At 49.0% G+C, this 18,265-nt stretch overlaps 1 protein-coding gene across 9 annotated transcripts in view; it reads right to left on the bottom strand.

Moving 5' to 3' along the window:
- LOC119457576 (band 3 anion transport protein) overlaps positions 1 to 18,265 on the bottom strand; it is a 200,516-nt gene that overhangs the window by 73,338 nt on the left and 108,913 nt on the right. For 4 of the 9 annotated variants that reach the window (XM_037719223.2, XM_049665117.1, XM_037719231.2 and 1 more), the window contains one exon: positions 169 to 340. In XM_037719223.2, coding sequence (XP_037575151.1) covers positions 169 to 334 — 166 coding nt within the window. In that variant the 5' untranslated portion in view covers positions 335 to 340. Of the gene's footprint in view, positions 1 to 168; positions 341 to 8,256; positions 8,412 to 17,111; positions 17,234 to 18,265 lie in introns of those variants that run through there. The other 5 variants (XR_007466297.1, XM_037719207.2, XM_037719195.2 and 2 more) reach the window with 5 other exon arrangements.

Genomic DNA, 18,265 nt, shown 5'->3' with positions numbered 1-18,265 from the left:
CGGCAGCACATCTGATTATACAGGATGTTTGATAGTCCATACTACAATCGATGCGAACGAAGTGCAGGTTATGTATGCCATCTAGATAGCGGCTGCGCCTTAATTGAGATACCGAACCGCGGCACAGCGGAAGGAGTGAAGCCCAACATGCCTGAAAGGTACACTCACTTTTGTAGTCTTCTTCATCGTACTGGTGTTCCTTGGTTGATTTTGCTTCCTGCTTGTCTTGAATGTCGGAAAGGCTGAAGTCAGAGCTGGGTGCCATCAATTCGTCAATGGCCTCCAGGACACTGCCCTCGTCCTTCCAGAGCTGCGAGCTCCGACGGCCTTCCATGTTCACCTGGAGGCGGAAGAGTGGAACCGAGAGAGCACGCTGTGAGATCAAACGTAGACGCACAACGGAGAGAGCACGCCCGAGTGAATACTGCGAACCGCGAGCACTAATTGACGCGCTCCCCCTTCTAAACTGCCGGCACACATTGATACAGCCGCGATCTTACAATTGCGCTATCGACACGCACGTCTTTATCGCGGACGATGTAAACACGCTAGACGCCAACTCTGCGGGTCATTGCGACGACCCATCCTCCTCGCGTGCCGACCGTCGGTCAGCCGCAACCGATAACGGATATGCTCGAAGGTTAAAAAAGAAAGAAAAACCGTTACGCTCTTCCCACATGAATTCAGCCTGCATTAAAGCGTCGGCAGAGAGCAGAAGCGCGAAATGCCGCCGGACGACAGCCACGTGCGATAAGAATCAGGACGACGGAGCGCGCGGCCCGAAGTGCTGCAAGACATGTGAAGGTTAGGCTGACAGCCCGCAAGGCAGTCGCTCCCTGCAAGCGCAAATGTTATGAAGCTGTAAATATGATCGTTGCCACTCGCAATTTAGATTGCAGCGTAGTTATGACGCCACAACAGTACATGCTGCAAGTGCGTCTCACCATGGAGAAAGTGTGGTTGAACTCTAAACCACGACCATCCGTGTTTAATGCATCACGAAGTCATTTCCTTGTCCACGAAACGAAAAGAGCAACACCGATCCCACTTGAGCACGAAGATTGTGGAGAGTTGAGCTGGAACAAGTCCAGACAATATTTGATCATCGGGAAACTGTCGGCGCGACGTTCACTTATGAACAAGCGGGCGGGGCCCCCGGCTTTGTGACTACGTTATTCAGCTGCGGATTCACGCCACCAGCAAGTGTAATACCGGCGCTAAGATACAAATGTATGGTGCTGTTTATACACGGACTCTTAAAGAAGCTATGTATTCAGAGAATTGCGGTGTTGAGGCTCCATACGACACATTGCCTGCGACACCGTGAGAAGACGGTGGTATAACAGATTCACGTACTTTTCCATCCTAACGATACATACCTGGGCCAGTATAATGCAGCAATTCCTTCAGCTCGATTCTATGCCACCCCACCGTTCATGAGCGGCTGATCCCGTTGATAACGCTGGCGGAGCGCCGCTCCGACTACTGACGAAGCGCGACAAGGAATGACATTGGAATAGAATCGTTACATTATCCTGGCCCTGCAATATGAGAGACCTCGTACTGGGAGGGAGTTTGCGGATTGCGTTTCGTCTGCTCTTGACGGTGCACCAAAGTCTTAGCACGCGAGCGTCTTAGCATTGCGCAATGCTACCGTCGCGTACTGGAATGAAAGTATCGGTCTCGTGTTGAGGAGAAGAGCACCGCTGCCAGGTGGGAAAAGAAAGCGCCAGGGAGCACGAAGTACCATTTGTCCTTCGATGTTCCTTAACGCGTGCTCTCCAAAAAATAATACTCTGGGGTTGCACGTGCCAAAACCACGATCTGATTATGAGGCACGAATCCGGATTAATTTGGACCACCTGGGAATCTTTAACGTGCCCCCAATGCACGTGACACGGGCGTTTTTGCACTTCGCTCCCATCGAAATATGGCCGCCGCGGCCGTGCTCCGTACTCTCCACAAATAAGTATGATCGGTTTCCAAAATAAAGTGTCAGCGCCTACTGCTAGGTTGCTTGAAACACAGGCAAACAAAACGAGTTCCTCACAGTGTGACACACCAAATCAACCTCATCAGGAATACACGGTGTTCACACCGTGTATCCCTCCCTAACCTTACAATGTTGCTAGTATATATCTCCACAATATAAACCACAGCGCATGCAACGAAATTATCTAAACGTGAAGGCACCATTCTCCTGCAAGCTCTCCCTCCCCCCCCCCCCTTTTTTTTTTTTTTTTCCCCAGAATAAAGCCTACAATCCATTTTGGCTTCTTCGCAGATGACAGCGCAATACACGTGTCGGTGACAATCGAAACAAAGGGAGGGTCATCGGAACCCAAGCTCTCTTAACGCAGTCTTGTCTGCAAGACTGGTGCACTCCGCGAAGAGCCCGGCGGCGGCTACTAGCGGGAAGACAGCTGTTGCACAAGTCTCACCACGGAGGCAGCGCTTCTGCCGCCTACCAAGAGCGGCCGGGTTTCTCCGATGGGCGGCGCGCGACGAGGGGCCGGACCGGCCCGGGCGGGTGCGCCGTGCCTCGGGAATGGACCGGAGCTGGCGGGCAATACGAGCCACGCATGGTGACGCCAAACGTCTTCCTCGTCGTCTTTCGCAACGCTGTAAACACTCCGCCCTCGGTTCCCGCCACGTGCCACGTCTGAACACTGCACCCATTCGAGAACGGCGCGTCGTTCCGCGTTGTGAAGCACGTGCTGTTTCCTTCGCACCGATATATCGCAACTGTACAACACATATTAAGCAGAAAGGTACTGCAAAACACATCATCTACAAAAACGACGGTCGCGCCAAAGGCGGATCAGTTTTTGTGTGCATTGTCTGAATACCATTCTTCTTGTTTAACGCGCTTCAGGAAACTAACCCCAAGACTTCCCTCATAAGCCACATGTTTGCACTTTTATTAAAGAGCATTACCGTGTACAATCCTGTCCAAATCAAGGTTCTTCCCATTGTTTTCTCATCTCGTCTTCGTGATTCCGCTCTCAGCGAGTTCATACCCAGCGGGTAAGTCCTTGGTGCCTCCGGTTTAGCAGCCTGCGCTCTCCGCAGTTACTTAATAGTTCTGATGCACAATCACGATTAGTGCGGTCCATTACTGACAGAGCGGTGCCTGATACGGGCGTGCTACTGAGCGTGTTGGTGCTTGCATGTCAGGCGCGAATGAACAAACACACACAAAAAAACATGGGTGAGTAGTTTTGTTCTGCTGAATTCCGCTCCATTGGCGTGTGCTTTAACCTTTTAACTGGTGGCTCAACAATAATGTTGACCTAACAAAAGCATCTGCAGGAACTAGATAAATCCAAATATTAGTCTGTGCCTTTCAATTTACCTTTATTGATGTACCTGATCAGCAGTGGTATTCGAGCGTGAGCAGCAGCGGATGTATTGGTCACAAAACCTGAAGGCTTCGTCGTTATCTTCTTAGCGCACGTGGGGGTCATTTTCTCGACAACGCAAATTTTTTCCCCCTTTTTAAGCAACCTCTTATTCTTTAACTCCATACAGGTACATCTCAAGAACACAATTGACCTTGCCAAAGCAAGTGCCAGAGACCAGTTTTGGACCATACATTTACTTGCCACCACCTGGTCAACAATAATTTTGACCTACTGTATCTCGCTTAGTGTTTAGAGAAACCGTTTAATATTTAAATTGGTACGCATTTGAGCAGAATAAAGAAGACCTAAAGCAATAAAACCATTCTAGGTCAAGTCTTTCTTATCTTCCCAGTTAAAGAGTTAAACGTTGCTGTGATTATCTGCTGCAAGTCGAACACTGAACTATGACGCGCTAGTTTGGCCAGTTTCGGCTTGGCACTACACCTGGATCCAAATTTATTAGTTCAAATGAATTCTGGGGTTTTACGTCCCAAAACCACTATTTGATTACGAGGCACGCCGTAGTGGGGGACTCCAGATTTTTACCCCCAGGAGATCTTTAACGTGCCACCAATGCACAGGACACGGGCGTTTCTGCATTTCGCATCGGCTAATATGAGACTGAATTTAAATGCAAGGGTTAAAATGGGCGGGCTACCAAAGACAAGCCTGGGTGTTGGTAGCTCGCACGCATCATCGAACAGTTCAATACCGAGCTTTACAAGTAAAAACTCCGACGACACCTAAGCACTTCTTATGAGTTGTGAATGCGAAAGCATTAATGTCCAACTGAACGGCGCTCAAGTTTTTCTCTGTGAGTAATGTACCATAGAGGTACGTGCTGCCCGAGCCAGCAAGCAGCAGCAGCCTGCGGTGCCAACAAGGTATATGGTACGCATGGTGGCGAAGCTCCCATAGAAGCCCACACGTCCTGTAATAGCGGCTTCTGGAGGCACGGCAACGCCATCTACATTTCGCGGGGCCAACTTCACGAAAAAAAAAAAAATCAACGTTTGCTGTTCGAGTATTGTTGCGTCAAGTCGTCTACTGCGCCAGCTCGCATCACATACATAGAGCAAACAACAGTACATATATGAAGCCTATAGGTGAGAACATTCGCCACAACATCGCGTCACAATCGATTTACGAGTACAGCCATCTGTATTTGTAGACCTCAATGCAAGTTCCGTTTCTTTGCTAGAGACGACAGACGCCGACATTTTCGCTCAATGGGCCATTTGACGCTTTCGCATCAAAAACACGATAATTTCTTCAGTATTGGTGAGCGGCTTCATGCATTCAGGCAAGCGGTTTTGATGCCTTCCACATGTCTGCGGTCAAAACACGAAGTTTCTAACTAGGCCGCAAGGACATGCTCCGAACCGCAAGCACTTGGATTAAGTCGCACTCGGAGGTGGCGAAGAGCCCATCGTCGCATCTTCTTTAGCAATAGAAAGCGTCATACTTTTGAAAACCTCTCCCTGTATTCCTCGAAGTTCCGACACCGAGAAATAAAACCACGCAGACACTATCCAAGATCATTATCTACGAGGGCGATTCAGAAAGCAATGCCTCCAAGCCCGCTACTTTCGAAATGGTATTGCAGACATTTTGAACTCTTTATCATACTGATGTTTAAGTTACAGGATGTCACTTGCCTCACCTTCCTATCTCTTCTCGTTCCAGAGTAATCGAGCAATCTATGGCATCCAATGGTGACGTCTGGTTGAAACAGCGGGCTGCAATTCAATTTCTGACTGCGGAAGGTTGTGGCTTGTGTGGAGATTTGATGCGGCTGGCTTTTGTTTTTTCACAGTCCTTGACCACCTCCGCACAGTGCTGACATCAACACAGGCATCCCCGTAAACCGCAGTCAGACGGCGATGAATGTTGATGGGCGCACAACCTTCTGCAGTCCGAAATTCAATTACAGTCCTCTATCTTGAGCATTCTGTGTAGCGTTGCGTAGGACGAAACAGCACATTTCGACAAGAGACCCGCAGTCGACTACGGCGAAAGGAAAACACAACACAGCCACAGCCATCTAAACCTTATTCGGACGCCGAAAAGCTCTCGCACGAGATTCGGCGACGAACGCGCACCTCCTCCTCCTCTTCGACAGTTGCCCTCTCCTACGCGGTAGGCGATCTTTACAGCACGTGCCACCTCGGCCCACTCTGCGTTTGCTCTTCGCGCAGTCATGAACATGCAGTTCAGTATAATCTCCAAATGGATATTTTACATAAATCTACGTGTCATTAACACATTAAATAAATGAACGTGTAATTATTTATTGGACTGCGGCCGCTAATCGTTTGAACCCCTGCCTCAAAGTAGGCAGAATAACGGTGTTCCTCCTTCACCTTTGGTTTCTCTTTAACGACCACATCAAGGTCGTATGGGTGATTCAGAAAGGATGTCTCGTTTTCTTCATAACGCTTGTAGATACCAACTGCTCGCCAGAGCAATGCGTAAAAGATAGGCAAAAAAAATTATTATTAAGGTAAAGCAGCACTGCTACCGCAAGGGTGGCATATGGCAACAGCAGATGGCGAAGAATATTCAAGGAGCACAATCGCGTTCGGAATCTTGTACGCACAGTTTTTGTCGAAAGTATACAGGACATGCACTGCGCGTCCGTGATACGCTGTTGCCGAGCTGTGCAGCACACAGCAGATCTTGCGCTATGGTGCACTGAGCAGAGTTGTTACTCTCAAAGCCTTCACAACACGAGGCCAGCCACATGCTCCGATAACGCGCACTATCATCATCATCATCAGCCTATTTTCATGTTCACTGAAGAACGAAGACCTCTCCCTCTGATCTCCAGTTACCCCTGTCATGCGCTAGCTGATTCCAATTTCTACCTGCAAATTTCCTAATTTCATCACCCCACCTATAGTTTTCTGCCGTCCTCGACTGCGCTTCCCTTCTCTTGATATCCATTCTGTAACTCTAATGGTCCACCGGTTATCCATCCTACGCATTACGTGACCGACCCTGCTCCATTTTTTTCTTGTAATGCCAGTTAGAAGATCGGCTATCCCCATTTGCTCTCTGATCCACACCGCTCTCTTCCTGTCTCTTAACGTTATGCCTAACATTTTTCGTTCCATGGCTCTTTGTGCGGTCCTTAACTTGTTCTCGAGCTTCTTTGTTAACCTCCAAGTTTCTGCCCCATATGTTAGCACTGTTAGAATGGAATTATTGTACACTTTTCTTTTCAACGACAGTGGTAAGCCCCCAGTCAGGATTTGGTAATGCCTGCCGCTTGCACTGCAACCCAATTTTATTCTTCTGCAAATTTCTTTCTCATGATCAGGGTCCCCTGTGAGTAATTGACCTAGATAAACGTACTGCTTTACAGACTCTAGAGGGTGACTGGAGATTCTGAATTCCTGTTCCTATGCCAGGCTATTGAACATTATCTTTGTCTTCTGCATATTAATATTCAACCCCACTCTTATACTTTCTCGGTTAAGGTCCTCAATCATTTGCTGTAATTCGTCCCCATTGTTGCTGAATAGGACAATGTCATATGTAATCCGAAGGTTGCTGAGATATTCGCCGTTGATCCTCACTCCTATAAGCCTTCCCAGTCTAAGAGCTTGAACACTTCTTCTAAGCATGCAGTGAATAGCATTGGAGAGATTGTGTCTCCTTGTCTGACCCCGCACTATAGCTGTGCCCTTTAAGTCACAAATATTGAGAAACAAAAGACGGCAGCAGCGTTCACGCGTGGGCACCAACATGGAATATTTCCCGGACATCGGTCGCATCGGACAAGCATCACTGCCGCGTTGACATCAATAGAGTACAATCTCATAGACCTTAAGCCACTTCGCAGCCGTCTGGACGCTCGAAACAGCAAAGCATTGTCAGGTCAGGCAGTTAAAGTCAAAACCTTAAAGTCAAGCTTAACCCCCGTATTCAGAAATGCAACTTCGCTTCAAGTCCGTGCTTGACTTGGTTTAAGTGACGCCTATTGTGAACGTACCGAAGCAAACGCAATGACCGTCCTGGGCATGTTCGCGCCAGGCGTCCTTTAAATCAAGCACTGACTTGAAGCTAAGTTGCATTTCTGAATACGGCGGTAAGTATTGCGAAGCCTCCGACTTTCTCAGTCGTATATCTACGCTAAATTTATATAAGCCCCTTTGTACACTCCCAGTTCGTGTATTCAAGCTTTCCCGATTCCTTACATTATGCGAGAGTTGACATTCCTAAACGGGGGGTTAAGGATTATATATATATATATATATATATATATATATATATATATATATATATATATATATACATGTACGGATAGGTGAGGCTATGTCTTCGCAGCATAATGATTGCAGAAATGGCCATTCGTAGCAATGTGACCTTCCGCTTACTATTGAACGTGACTGACACCAGAGCGAGTGCCTACAGTGGAGCACTCAATCGAATAAATTTCTCAAGTTACTTAGTAGCGCTATCCGTGCAATTACATAAGCAGAAGAGCACATCAAGCATGTATACCGAGCCCACTCAGCAGCTTAGTGCGTTGAGTGACATCACTGAAGCAGGACACAAATCGCACCTGCGAGCGCTGTTCTCGTTTGCGCGCAGCAAAAGTTGATAAAAGCGCGCAGTGCAGCGCCATATAGTTCCGCCAGCTGCTTCCCATAACGCCAGCGAAACAAGAACACAGCGTAATCAGAGTAGCGCAGCTAAATGCGCGACTCCATATTAGCGACATAAGCGCGGCTCAAGGCCGCGCGCCGACGCACAGGTCGACGAAGCAAAACAAACGCCGCGCAGCGCACAAATCAACCGCTGTCACCAATATACATACGCGCGCATAAAGAAACGCATATATCACCCCAGCTGTGATTCATGGCCGCGGCTCGGAGAGCGTTCCCACGCACACGGTAGCAGCGACGAAAAGAGCAGAGACGACGGACGAGCGACTTTTTTTTCCCCCCCGAGGAGTCTCCGTGCGGCGGGGGCAAGTGCGCAGAAGTGTCAGCGAGCGATCAGCGCCGGAAGATCCGCCGCCTCCGCGGCACCTGCAGCTGCCGGCTCCGGCGCGCCTAGCCTTTGTCGAAGACGCTTATGGATGGTCTCTGCCAGAGGCGCTGTACTGCGCCGGCCCTGAAAGATTTGCGCGGCACTGTGTATCGCCCCCCATTCGCAAGCTGCCTGGACGGATACACTGTTGCAGCCCAGCTTGAACAAGCTGTATACAGCTGTACGACGCAGCGTCGCCACTGCCGGCTGCATGCGTCGCACGCGTACTCGAAGAGCATTGCTCTCGCGTTATAGCCCACAACAGACGCAATAGGGCCCGGAAGGCGCAGTCATTCTTTACGAATAGCCAGCCAGAGGTGCCGGAGGCCAACATTCCCAGCTCTCATCAAGGGCTCCCCCTGCGAACTGGAGGTGGATTGAACGAATCATTCCACTATACGTCTCCGGTAGCTAGTGAAGAAGATTTGATATCTCACCCATTTTATAAAAGAGGGCGAGCGACATTGCTTCAAGAACATTGCGTGATACAAACTGGTAATCGACCCAAGCTGAAACTACTTGTCAAAAATAGTTCGGCTGCCTGAAATCTTACGACACGGCGGCAGTATGAAGTCACGAGGAGGCGATGAATATAAAAAAGAGAAAAAAAGGGGGGAAAAGCTTTATGCGGAGCCTTCCCACGCCCGTCCGCATGCATTTGCAGAGAGAAAAAGAAAGAAAGCAACATATGTTGTAGAAACTATCGACTATATGATTGTCAATGTGAGCAAATAGCCGAACCCGTCAAAAAAAGCTATTTGCTTTATTAAAGGAATTGTTCGCTTGACGGCGTATAATTTGTTGCAGTGAGGACATTTAAGTAGCCTTTGTTCCGTCGCAAACGGAGCCGCTATCACCTGTACATGTGTGGAGGTATAGTACAGGTAAGTCCGTCCACCTAAAGAGCTCGAATGGTTCGCGTTCAGATAGGGAACGCGGCCCGAAACATTGACGCGCGAGCGAACGCGCTCTTTGCGTCGGTGCCTTTGTATCGGCGGTAGAATATCGAGCACCGATCACGAAAACGGGCGGAGGAGCCAAAGAAAGCTATTCGATTAAAAACAGGAGAAGAAGGGGTTTCGCGGTCCTCCGCCAATGGCAGACACGGTCAGTCCGTTCGGCGGAAATTCTGGAGTCGTGCCATTACGTAGCACGCTATATGCTAAATACTTCTCCAGTACATAATCCGTCACGAGCGCGCCTCGACGGAGCAGAGCGGGCGAGAGGGAACAACTGCTGCCGCATTAGCGCGCTAGGTGTTTGTGTGCGGGGAGGGGGCATCGCCGCGACGCCACGTCACAAGCCTGCGTTATCCGCGCAAGCTCTCGCCTGCGTTCTAACTGCGCCTCGGTAAGGCAAAATCAAAAAGCGCCTAGCGTCTCAATGCGCTTGCTTGCCTGCGAGGAGTTCGTAACTCGAAGGACCGCTCAGCGGCGTTCAATTGTACATTAATGCTTTCGTATTCACAACTCATAAGAAGTGCTTAGGTGCCATCCGGATCTTTTGATCGTTCCTTTCAACTGTCGGTGGTCTGCTCCGGACCACCGTCAGTTGCACTTCGCTCCTGATAGAGGCAAGACGTATGACGAGTGAGCTCCTGAACACACTTTGCAATGTGGTGAACGCAGTTTAAATCATGGATCCGGGACCTCTAAGCGCGACGTAACAGACTTAATGCTAACGCATAAGGTCGATTCAAATGGGTGGCGAAGCTTCTTGCGAAAAGCGGCCTAGAACCAATTGTCACTGACAAGGGCGGCAATGGGAGCAGTGATTGACGAAACAAGACTTTATTTCATTCAATGAAAATAAGATTCCTTATCAGTTTTACAAATATATCACGATGAAAAATAAAATACAACTATCACTTTATCATCAACAATAAATTCCACATTTTCAGCGTCCGCTAAAAAAGGGCGCGTTCACTCGGCTATCAATTGAAATACAATGCAGCTCTTGTAGTGTGCAGAAAGGCACGCTCGTAAAGTTGAATTGCTACGTACTACACGCCCCCCTCACATGTTGCGTTGTTTGCTTGTCAACGTTTGTCTGAATTACGGTGGCGTTGTGTTTGCGAAGTGTGTGTCATCGTCGGTCAGCGTGTTCAATCAAAAGTAGTGATCGTTCACGTGGCTGTTGCTCGGCTGCGCATGCCGACGGACTTGTCGTCCAACGATGCGGCCAGCACTCGGCACCCAAAGCTTTCTTCCGCCCGCAAAGAAAACGATGGTCTGTGCAGGGGTGCGACAGCGGTACGACTGGCGTTTCGGTGCATCGCCTTCCGCGCTAACAGCTCGAAACGGCCATCGAGATCAATAGCGGCACATTTAAAAAAAAAAGTGATCTAAAGGCAGCCCACCTAAATCAATTTCGCGCCTTTGACAGCAAGAATGACGCCACTTCTTCATTTAACGGATATTACATCACTATTCTTTGTTCAGGCGGAAGTTTTCTGGCAGAAGTGTTCTTTCGTCACATAGATGGCGCTAAGCCCCATTACAGTAGCGCCATGGACTGCCGATAAACCGCCATGTTTTGAACGTATTGTCCTCTATGGAAGCTTCGCTACCAGGTACATTTACCTTGACATTTATCTCGCATTTACCGCTAAATCGCCACTGAATTTTGTAGCATCCAAGTTCCGACTCTATTCACGCTAGCACCAGCAGAATACAGCAATCCTATTCTTTTCCCCAGTAATAATGGCAACGATGTCCTATAACGGCAAGGGGCATGACGGACGCCGCAGAGGATGGTTCCGCGTCAGTTTAATAACCCGAGGTTAAAGTCTCAAACGTAGACGCTGCACCGTGCTTCCGGATGGGTGTAATAGTGCCTCTCAGAAAAACGAAAGAAAGAAAACGGAGAATAAACGGGGAGAGAGAGAGAGCCCGATGTGGGTGTGATTCACGACACCGCAGTGTTGGCTGCGAGCGCAGCGCATTATTCATCTCGCGTGACGTATATTCTACTCCGAAAGGAAGCGTTCCACGGCAGGCGGCCGGGAGGAACAGCGAGATAGTCCACAAGTGCGCGGTCGCAATGAAGGCGGGCCGTGACGCAAGGTGCCTGGTGGTTGTGGCAACCCGCTGAAAGCGCTTCCGAGAACAGCGTCCGACTCTAGCCACTATATACGCCCGCTGCGCAGAAGGCCCACGCGAGCGCTGCAGCGAGCCGAAGGAGACGGTCTTCGTGCAGTGCACGAATATTAACGCGCCGCCGAGGCGATTGGTGCGGTTGCAAATCCGCAGCGCATAAAAAAACACATTCGAGCTTTATTGAACCCGGAGGAAAACTCGCCATAATGTCCGATACCGTTAACGCGGTCCAAAGCTTAACAGAAAAACGCTCACCGCCTTCAACACGGACGAAAGCTCGTCGGAATAAAGTATCACGTAGGAATACTAAAGTTTCGTTTCGGTTGAGCTAATGTAAAATTATGTTAACTCTGGACAGGTACCTCTGTCCAATTTATTCCCATAGGTAACCGGTAGGGAGGCACAAGTTCGTCGGGTCCTTCTATATACAAGCTGGAGTCATCATAGTCATTCAGCAAAATATGTTTACAGCGAAGCTGTATATATGCCTAGGCGAAAACACTCGTGGTCCGACCACAGAAACCCTCCGGCGGAAATAAACCGCCGAATACCTATCGAAAACTCGCGTCTCATTCACTTGGTATATACCGAAATTGGCATGGAAGGGTGCGAATGTATGACTAACATGACTGATAGGTCATGACATCAATAACATCACATGCTCGTCAGTTACGTCACGATTAACGTTTAAAAAAAATCACGTGTGGTGCATACGCGCCCTGGATATGCGGGTATGAGCCAGGGACAAGCAAGAAAGAAAGGAAGAGAAAAGAAAGAAGGAAAGAAAGAAATCACGTGTGGCTCATACCCGCGTTGGATATGTGGGCACGGGCCGCCGAGAGCAGGAGCGGGACAGATCTCCTCGGCGTCGCTTCAACGCCTCGGCAGAAGATTGGGCACGCGATACGGAGCGCAAGCGGCAATGTCGGGCCCATCCGGCGGCTCGTGCAGCCGAGCTAGACAAAGACGTAACAAATAATCGAGAAAGACTTTAATGAACCGTCGGGATTAACCCAGTGATAAACACCGGGACCGCACATTTCAGCTTCGCTGGTTTACGATCTGTACGGGGTTGCATGGGCGGCGGATAATGCTGTATCTGGGACGAAGCCGTAGTGGGGTATTGTGAAACGTCTTGTGAATGCTGCTGAATTTGTATGGACACTAGGGTATACAGAAATGACGTAACCAGATACATAAGCGACATTTATGCACGCATTACAAAAGTTACATGCTTAACTTATGATACAGCTAGTGGAGGTCCTACGGTCTAAGTTTGCAATCGTGCTCGCCATGGTTAAAGGTGGTGGGCGCGAGTTGACATCCCTGTCTTGCTGCCCGAACATCTTCGCGTCATTTCTGCACCCTACGTGTCGAACGCGGTGGCGCCATAACCGAGGAACCGTCAAATTTCTGCTACAAATTATACCCTTGTAAGCATTAATTGTCACTCCTGACGAGCACAGGGCCGGCATAACATCAAAACTATTCTAATGTGTTTTTATTCCAAACCGGCGATTAGCCATCTGTGATAGGTCAAAATGGATCGGGCTCTGCCCAAATATTTGGGCGTGGCGCCAGCCCATATGGACCCGAACCATCCAGACCTACGGAGGGCTAATGGCGGATCTGGAATAAAAACACATTAGAATAGTTTTACGTTACAGCGGCTCAGGTTTGAGTTTTATGGATTATACCTACAATGGCTGAGTGAGCTCTTTCAAACGCGACGACCACCACTCAAATCGACAAACGCACTGGCGATCGAGCCGTGGCCATGCGCCTCTGAACGCTGAGCGAGAGGCTAGATTTAGCTCCGGTTGCGTCATGCGTGACGCGACAACGGCGCCACCTGTGCACGCGAACTCTGCACGATCGAGTAATTACTTTGTCCTCTACACAACGAGGCGCGTGGGTTGCACAGATATAAGCGATAACAGCATTACACATTTTTCGTTACATGCAGTTTTTGCAAACGACTCCCTATGCTGACCGAAATGAAAGAAGTGTCGCGTCAAAATAGAGCATTGGAAAATGCACAATATCAGATTCTCCAATAGACTGGCTGGAAAAGCGAAACGTGCTCGGTTCGTGTTTGACATTTTGAATTCTCAAGCATATGTATCGACCAACTTTTGTCAGTCGAGGTCAAGATTACGTGATTTGATGGAACAGAACTCTCAGTCGGCTAGCTCTTTTTTTTTTTTTTTTTTTTTTTCATTTTAAGAGGGGTGACCTGCTCTATACGGGTAAACAAAAATATACTATGGTGAGCTTTTGTATGGGTGTCTCAATAAATAGTGAGCTTTCGTCCGGTGAACACGGCCTCAACAGCATTGGGCCTGTCACCTTTGGTCCAGCCAACTTTTGATAGGTCTCGGTGAATCCGGTAGTCTAGGGTTCCGAGAAACGAACAAAAAAGTGCGTGTGCGTGTGTGTGTGCGTGACGGGCGGAGGACATGTCCGTTGAGCTATCCAGTGCAGTTTCTGTCGTAGATTCGTATAGCCCGGCAACACCTTGTCATACCCAGGCCAGTGTGCGGCGCCGCACACACGATGCAGGTCAGGGGACGAGTTCGCAACGCCTTTCGCACGACTTGTGATTCACGGGCACCTTCGATGTCGCCTTACTGTATGCGGCTGGTCAGCGCAAGGGTGCCGGCCAATCTCGCAAATGCTTCTCTCGTGCGAACAGCTTCTCTCACTCGAGCGATTCGAGCGCAGGTTTCCGCGGGAGAGGGGAACTGGTTATAACACAACACAATACATCCTCATTATATATGCAAGGCAAGTAAGCTTTCTTCTTTCTTTCCCGCCAACCCACTGTGGTTGCTCAGCGGTTATGGTGTAGGGCTGCTGAGCACAAGGTCGCGGGATCAAATTCCAGTCACGGCGGCCACATTTCGATGGGGGCGAAATGCAGAAAACACCCGTGTACTTAGATTTAGGTGCACTTTGAAGAACCCCAGGCGGTCCAAATTAATCCGGAGTTCCCCACTACAGCGTGCCTCATAATCACACGGTGGTTTTGGCACGTAAAACCCCATAATTTAATTTCTTTCCCGCCAAAACAACAGCTGTGCGCGAGGCAAGCGTGCGGCCCAAGGAACACAGAATAAAACGCGATACCGGTGGACGGCTTTCGAGGGCGTTAATTAACGAGGACACCGGGGCAAAAGACGGCCAAACAAGGTGAAACACAAGGCGACTCAAAAAAATGAAAGCGTTGACATCTACGTGCTTGTGCGCTTTCGTTCTGTTATCCTTTCACAATAGAAGCCCGCCGCCGACATATCTGTTCAGCGGACAATTATTTTTGATTTCGGCGAGCTGCGAGATGTCCTTAAGGTCTATCTTTACGGCGAAACTCGCCCCTTTTGCGAGCTCCTCCGCGGCCACCGCGCGACTGTCAGTCGCTTCGCTTCCCGCTGCGCCAGCGCGGTTGGTAACCCTAAAGAATATTATTACCCAGTCATGCACAAGTGCCTTCGAGGCACCGTTCGTGAAGCCTACATCATTTTTCTCGCGCTTTAACGACGATTGCAGCGCTTGAGCTGTAATCAGTGAAAAATGACGGTAATACGTGAGGCGCTGGTCACGTATACGCACGACTCTCGTCTCGGCGCACACTCGTTCGTAGTAAACATTGGCGCAAATTGTGCCAGCCGCGAGTTTCCTCTCCGCTTTCTCACAAACAGCTCCGCTTCTCGCAAAATTGGGCGTTTTGGAGCACCTTTGTGTAACTCGTTACCGCCGTTTTCCTGCATGACAAATAATATTTGTAGTGCATGCTCGCTTACAGGAGGTTTTTATTTGATATTTTTAACGCTTTACCGGGTCTAAGGCCCGACATCTTTCGGCGAGAAACATTGTATACGAACCTGGAAAAAGCTAATGGAGCTAGCGTGATTTAAAGAAGAATACAAGCGAGCAAAAATGACCGCTGATGGATGGAAGAAGAAAATATATGTTCTGATGCTTCGTCCGCATGTCTTGTAGGCGTTTTTCTGCCATAAGAAAAATGTTACTGGAAATCCCACTTCGAAATATTGGCCTAGATTTATCTGTGCCTGTACGTGTTCCTATCTTTAGGAGCCTCTATTATTGGGTACAGCCACAGAAATGCTTGCTTGGCAATCCAAAATTACCTTTGAGTCTAATAAATTACCATGCTAGAATGATCGTCCCCCTCCCCACCATAATCTTCTTTTATTTATTTATTTATTATTTACTCATTATTAGTTTTTTTATTATTCATGGTTTTCTTCTGGTTGCCTTTTCCCTCTCACAAAAATTTTACTTTCCAAGTTCCAACGTTCAAATGGTTAATTCCCTTGTTTTTATACACCTAATTTAACCACCCGATTCATGGTCAATCCCCCACTGTGGGTATACGCCACAACCACTCAGGTCAACAACAACAACAACAACAACAACAACAACAACAACAACAACAACAACAACAACAACAACAACAACAACAACAACAACAACAACAACAACAACAACAACAGCGTTCTGTTGCAGTAACAGATAGAGAAACAGACTGTCTACTTGAATGGTGGGTGAAGAAAGGAGTGAACCGGGATCAGGAAGGAGAGAGACCAAGAGGAGGGGAAAGAGTCTTACGTCACGAAGGTACAACGCTTCATGCCAATATTGTAAGTAGCCCGTCTATACTTGTGTTCTCTTGTTCTCTCCTCCCCCACTCCTCCCCCTACTTTTTACTATGCTGTCCACTTTTCACCCTATTACCTCTGCTCCCTGCTAATCGAAGTCCCCGTGTGAGCAGTCAGATAGTTACAGTGCCGTCAGCAGAATTATCTACTCCTTTTCGTTCTTCGATCTTACAACCACAAATATTTTTTAAAGTGCACTCCAGCATGCAATGCGCGTTTTACGCCGCATGGCAGACTATATATATATATATATATATATATATATATATATATATATATATATATAGCCCTCCCACCTGCCCTTCGGCTACGTCCCTGGTTCCAAGTACGTCACCACAGCGCGCGCGGCGTGGCGAGGCGGGTCGCACGGGCTTTCCCCACATCCACTGCGCGAAGGCTTCACCACCGGACAAGACTTCCGACCAGCGCACATCCAACGTGGCTGTTGTTATGACGTGCCTGTCAGTCTATGCAGGTACCAGTCGCACATACCTAAAGCGTCCCGGAGCTCAAGTAAAACAGAGAGGTAGCCACACATTTCATCCATCAACGCATAACAGCGTGCCACAAAGCGGACGAATAGGGGTTAGCGAAAGTAAGAATGACTCGCTTGTCTGCAGCGGAGCTACAGACTGCAAGCGGGCGTCCGCAGCAATTTGATTCCGATGAAGGACACCATGGCCGGGCTCTCGACGTTTCTTTCATCCTGCTGCTGGAACGGTTAATATCACTGGTAAAGAATGATCTCTCACAAAGTTTGTTTTACCCTAGCAACCACCAAACTAAATGCACCGAGTGCACGCGCTAGAGGAAGCCCCTCCCCCTACTGATTATTTTATGTAGACGATGAAAAGAGCGACGGTACCGGCTCGGTTCCGCGTAACTCTTACCGCCGAAAGATTGTCCGGTTCGCCGACTTGGTCATTACCCTGTAGCGCCATCTGTTGCGATAGAAGTTCTGGTCAAGCCATCAGAAGCAGCTCGGAGCAGTGTTGCCACTAGCAGGTACAAGTGACGAATGCGAGGTGCGCCCACACCTCGCATTCTCCGCCACACGCGGCGGCAACGTATAGTAAAGACAAGTGCACCCCGGGGGGCTCCATTTTCACCGGCCCACGTCCACATCCCGCAGTTGGATCATCCGATGAGAAAGCAAGACGCCACCCGCCTCGAACAAAAGGACGCGCACAACCTCAGGCACACTGTGCGCGAATCATGCGAAAACGGAGAGCGGAAACCCGGAGGCGCGCACACCGGCGCGCACATCAGCGGCGCAAACAGGATGTGTCTGCAAGCGGAGACTCCGGCTCAGCATCCAAGCACTTCAGTTCCCTGTTACGGAGCACCACAGGGCTCGCATCCGCGGGCAACGCTTCACGTTGCAGAGCCTCGATGGCCAGTTATATATGCATCATTGGAACTCAACAAAAGAGCAACCTCCCAAAGGCGCCATGATAAGGCTCGTGAACAGCCTCCCAGCACCAAAATGTACGCCTCCGGGTTGTTTGTGTTCTCCCTACTTTTCTGCCACCCGCTGCCGGTGACACCTAGCGGCACGCTTCAACGTCAGTCCTAGCACGAGTATAAAAATAAAACTAGCTATTGGTTACGATCACTATTCTACCACCAGTGGTTACGATTTTCAGCCAACAGTATCTTTTAAGCAGGGCAAAATCCCCCAGCTTAACCTCCGTAACTTTTCTTCATTCGTGCGCGCGTTTAATTAAACAGCGTTGCTTGAAAATAAGCGAACTTTCCTCCTCTATTTCTCCTTTGCTAGACCCTCTCCGTGAAGAATTCGCCACCATTAACAAACTCGCTCACACCAAGGCATCGCGAATTCTACGTGAAATCCCAGGTGACATGTGCGCTGCAGCCAGTTTCCTTGCCGATGGGCAGTGGCACGTGTTTGAAATCATTTGCTGACACATTTCGGGCAGGTGCGAAGAAACATCCTTCTCGGCCTTCAGCCCACTTAGCTGTCTTCACGAGCGCGCTGTGACCGTCAGACTTTATATCCGCCGAAGTGTAAGAAGCAGGGTTA

The sequence above is a fragment of the Dermacentor silvarum genome, chromosome 1, assembly GCF_013339745.2.
Source record: "Dermacentor silvarum isolate Dsil-2018 chromosome 1, BIME_Dsil_1.4, whole genome shotgun sequence".
Taxonomy (NCBI): Eukaryota; Metazoa; Arthropoda; class Arachnida; order Ixodida; family Ixodidae; genus Dermacentor; species Dermacentor silvarum.
The sequence above is the reverse complement of the archived record's forward strand: the minus strand, read 5'-3'. Positions and strand labels throughout refer to the sequence as shown.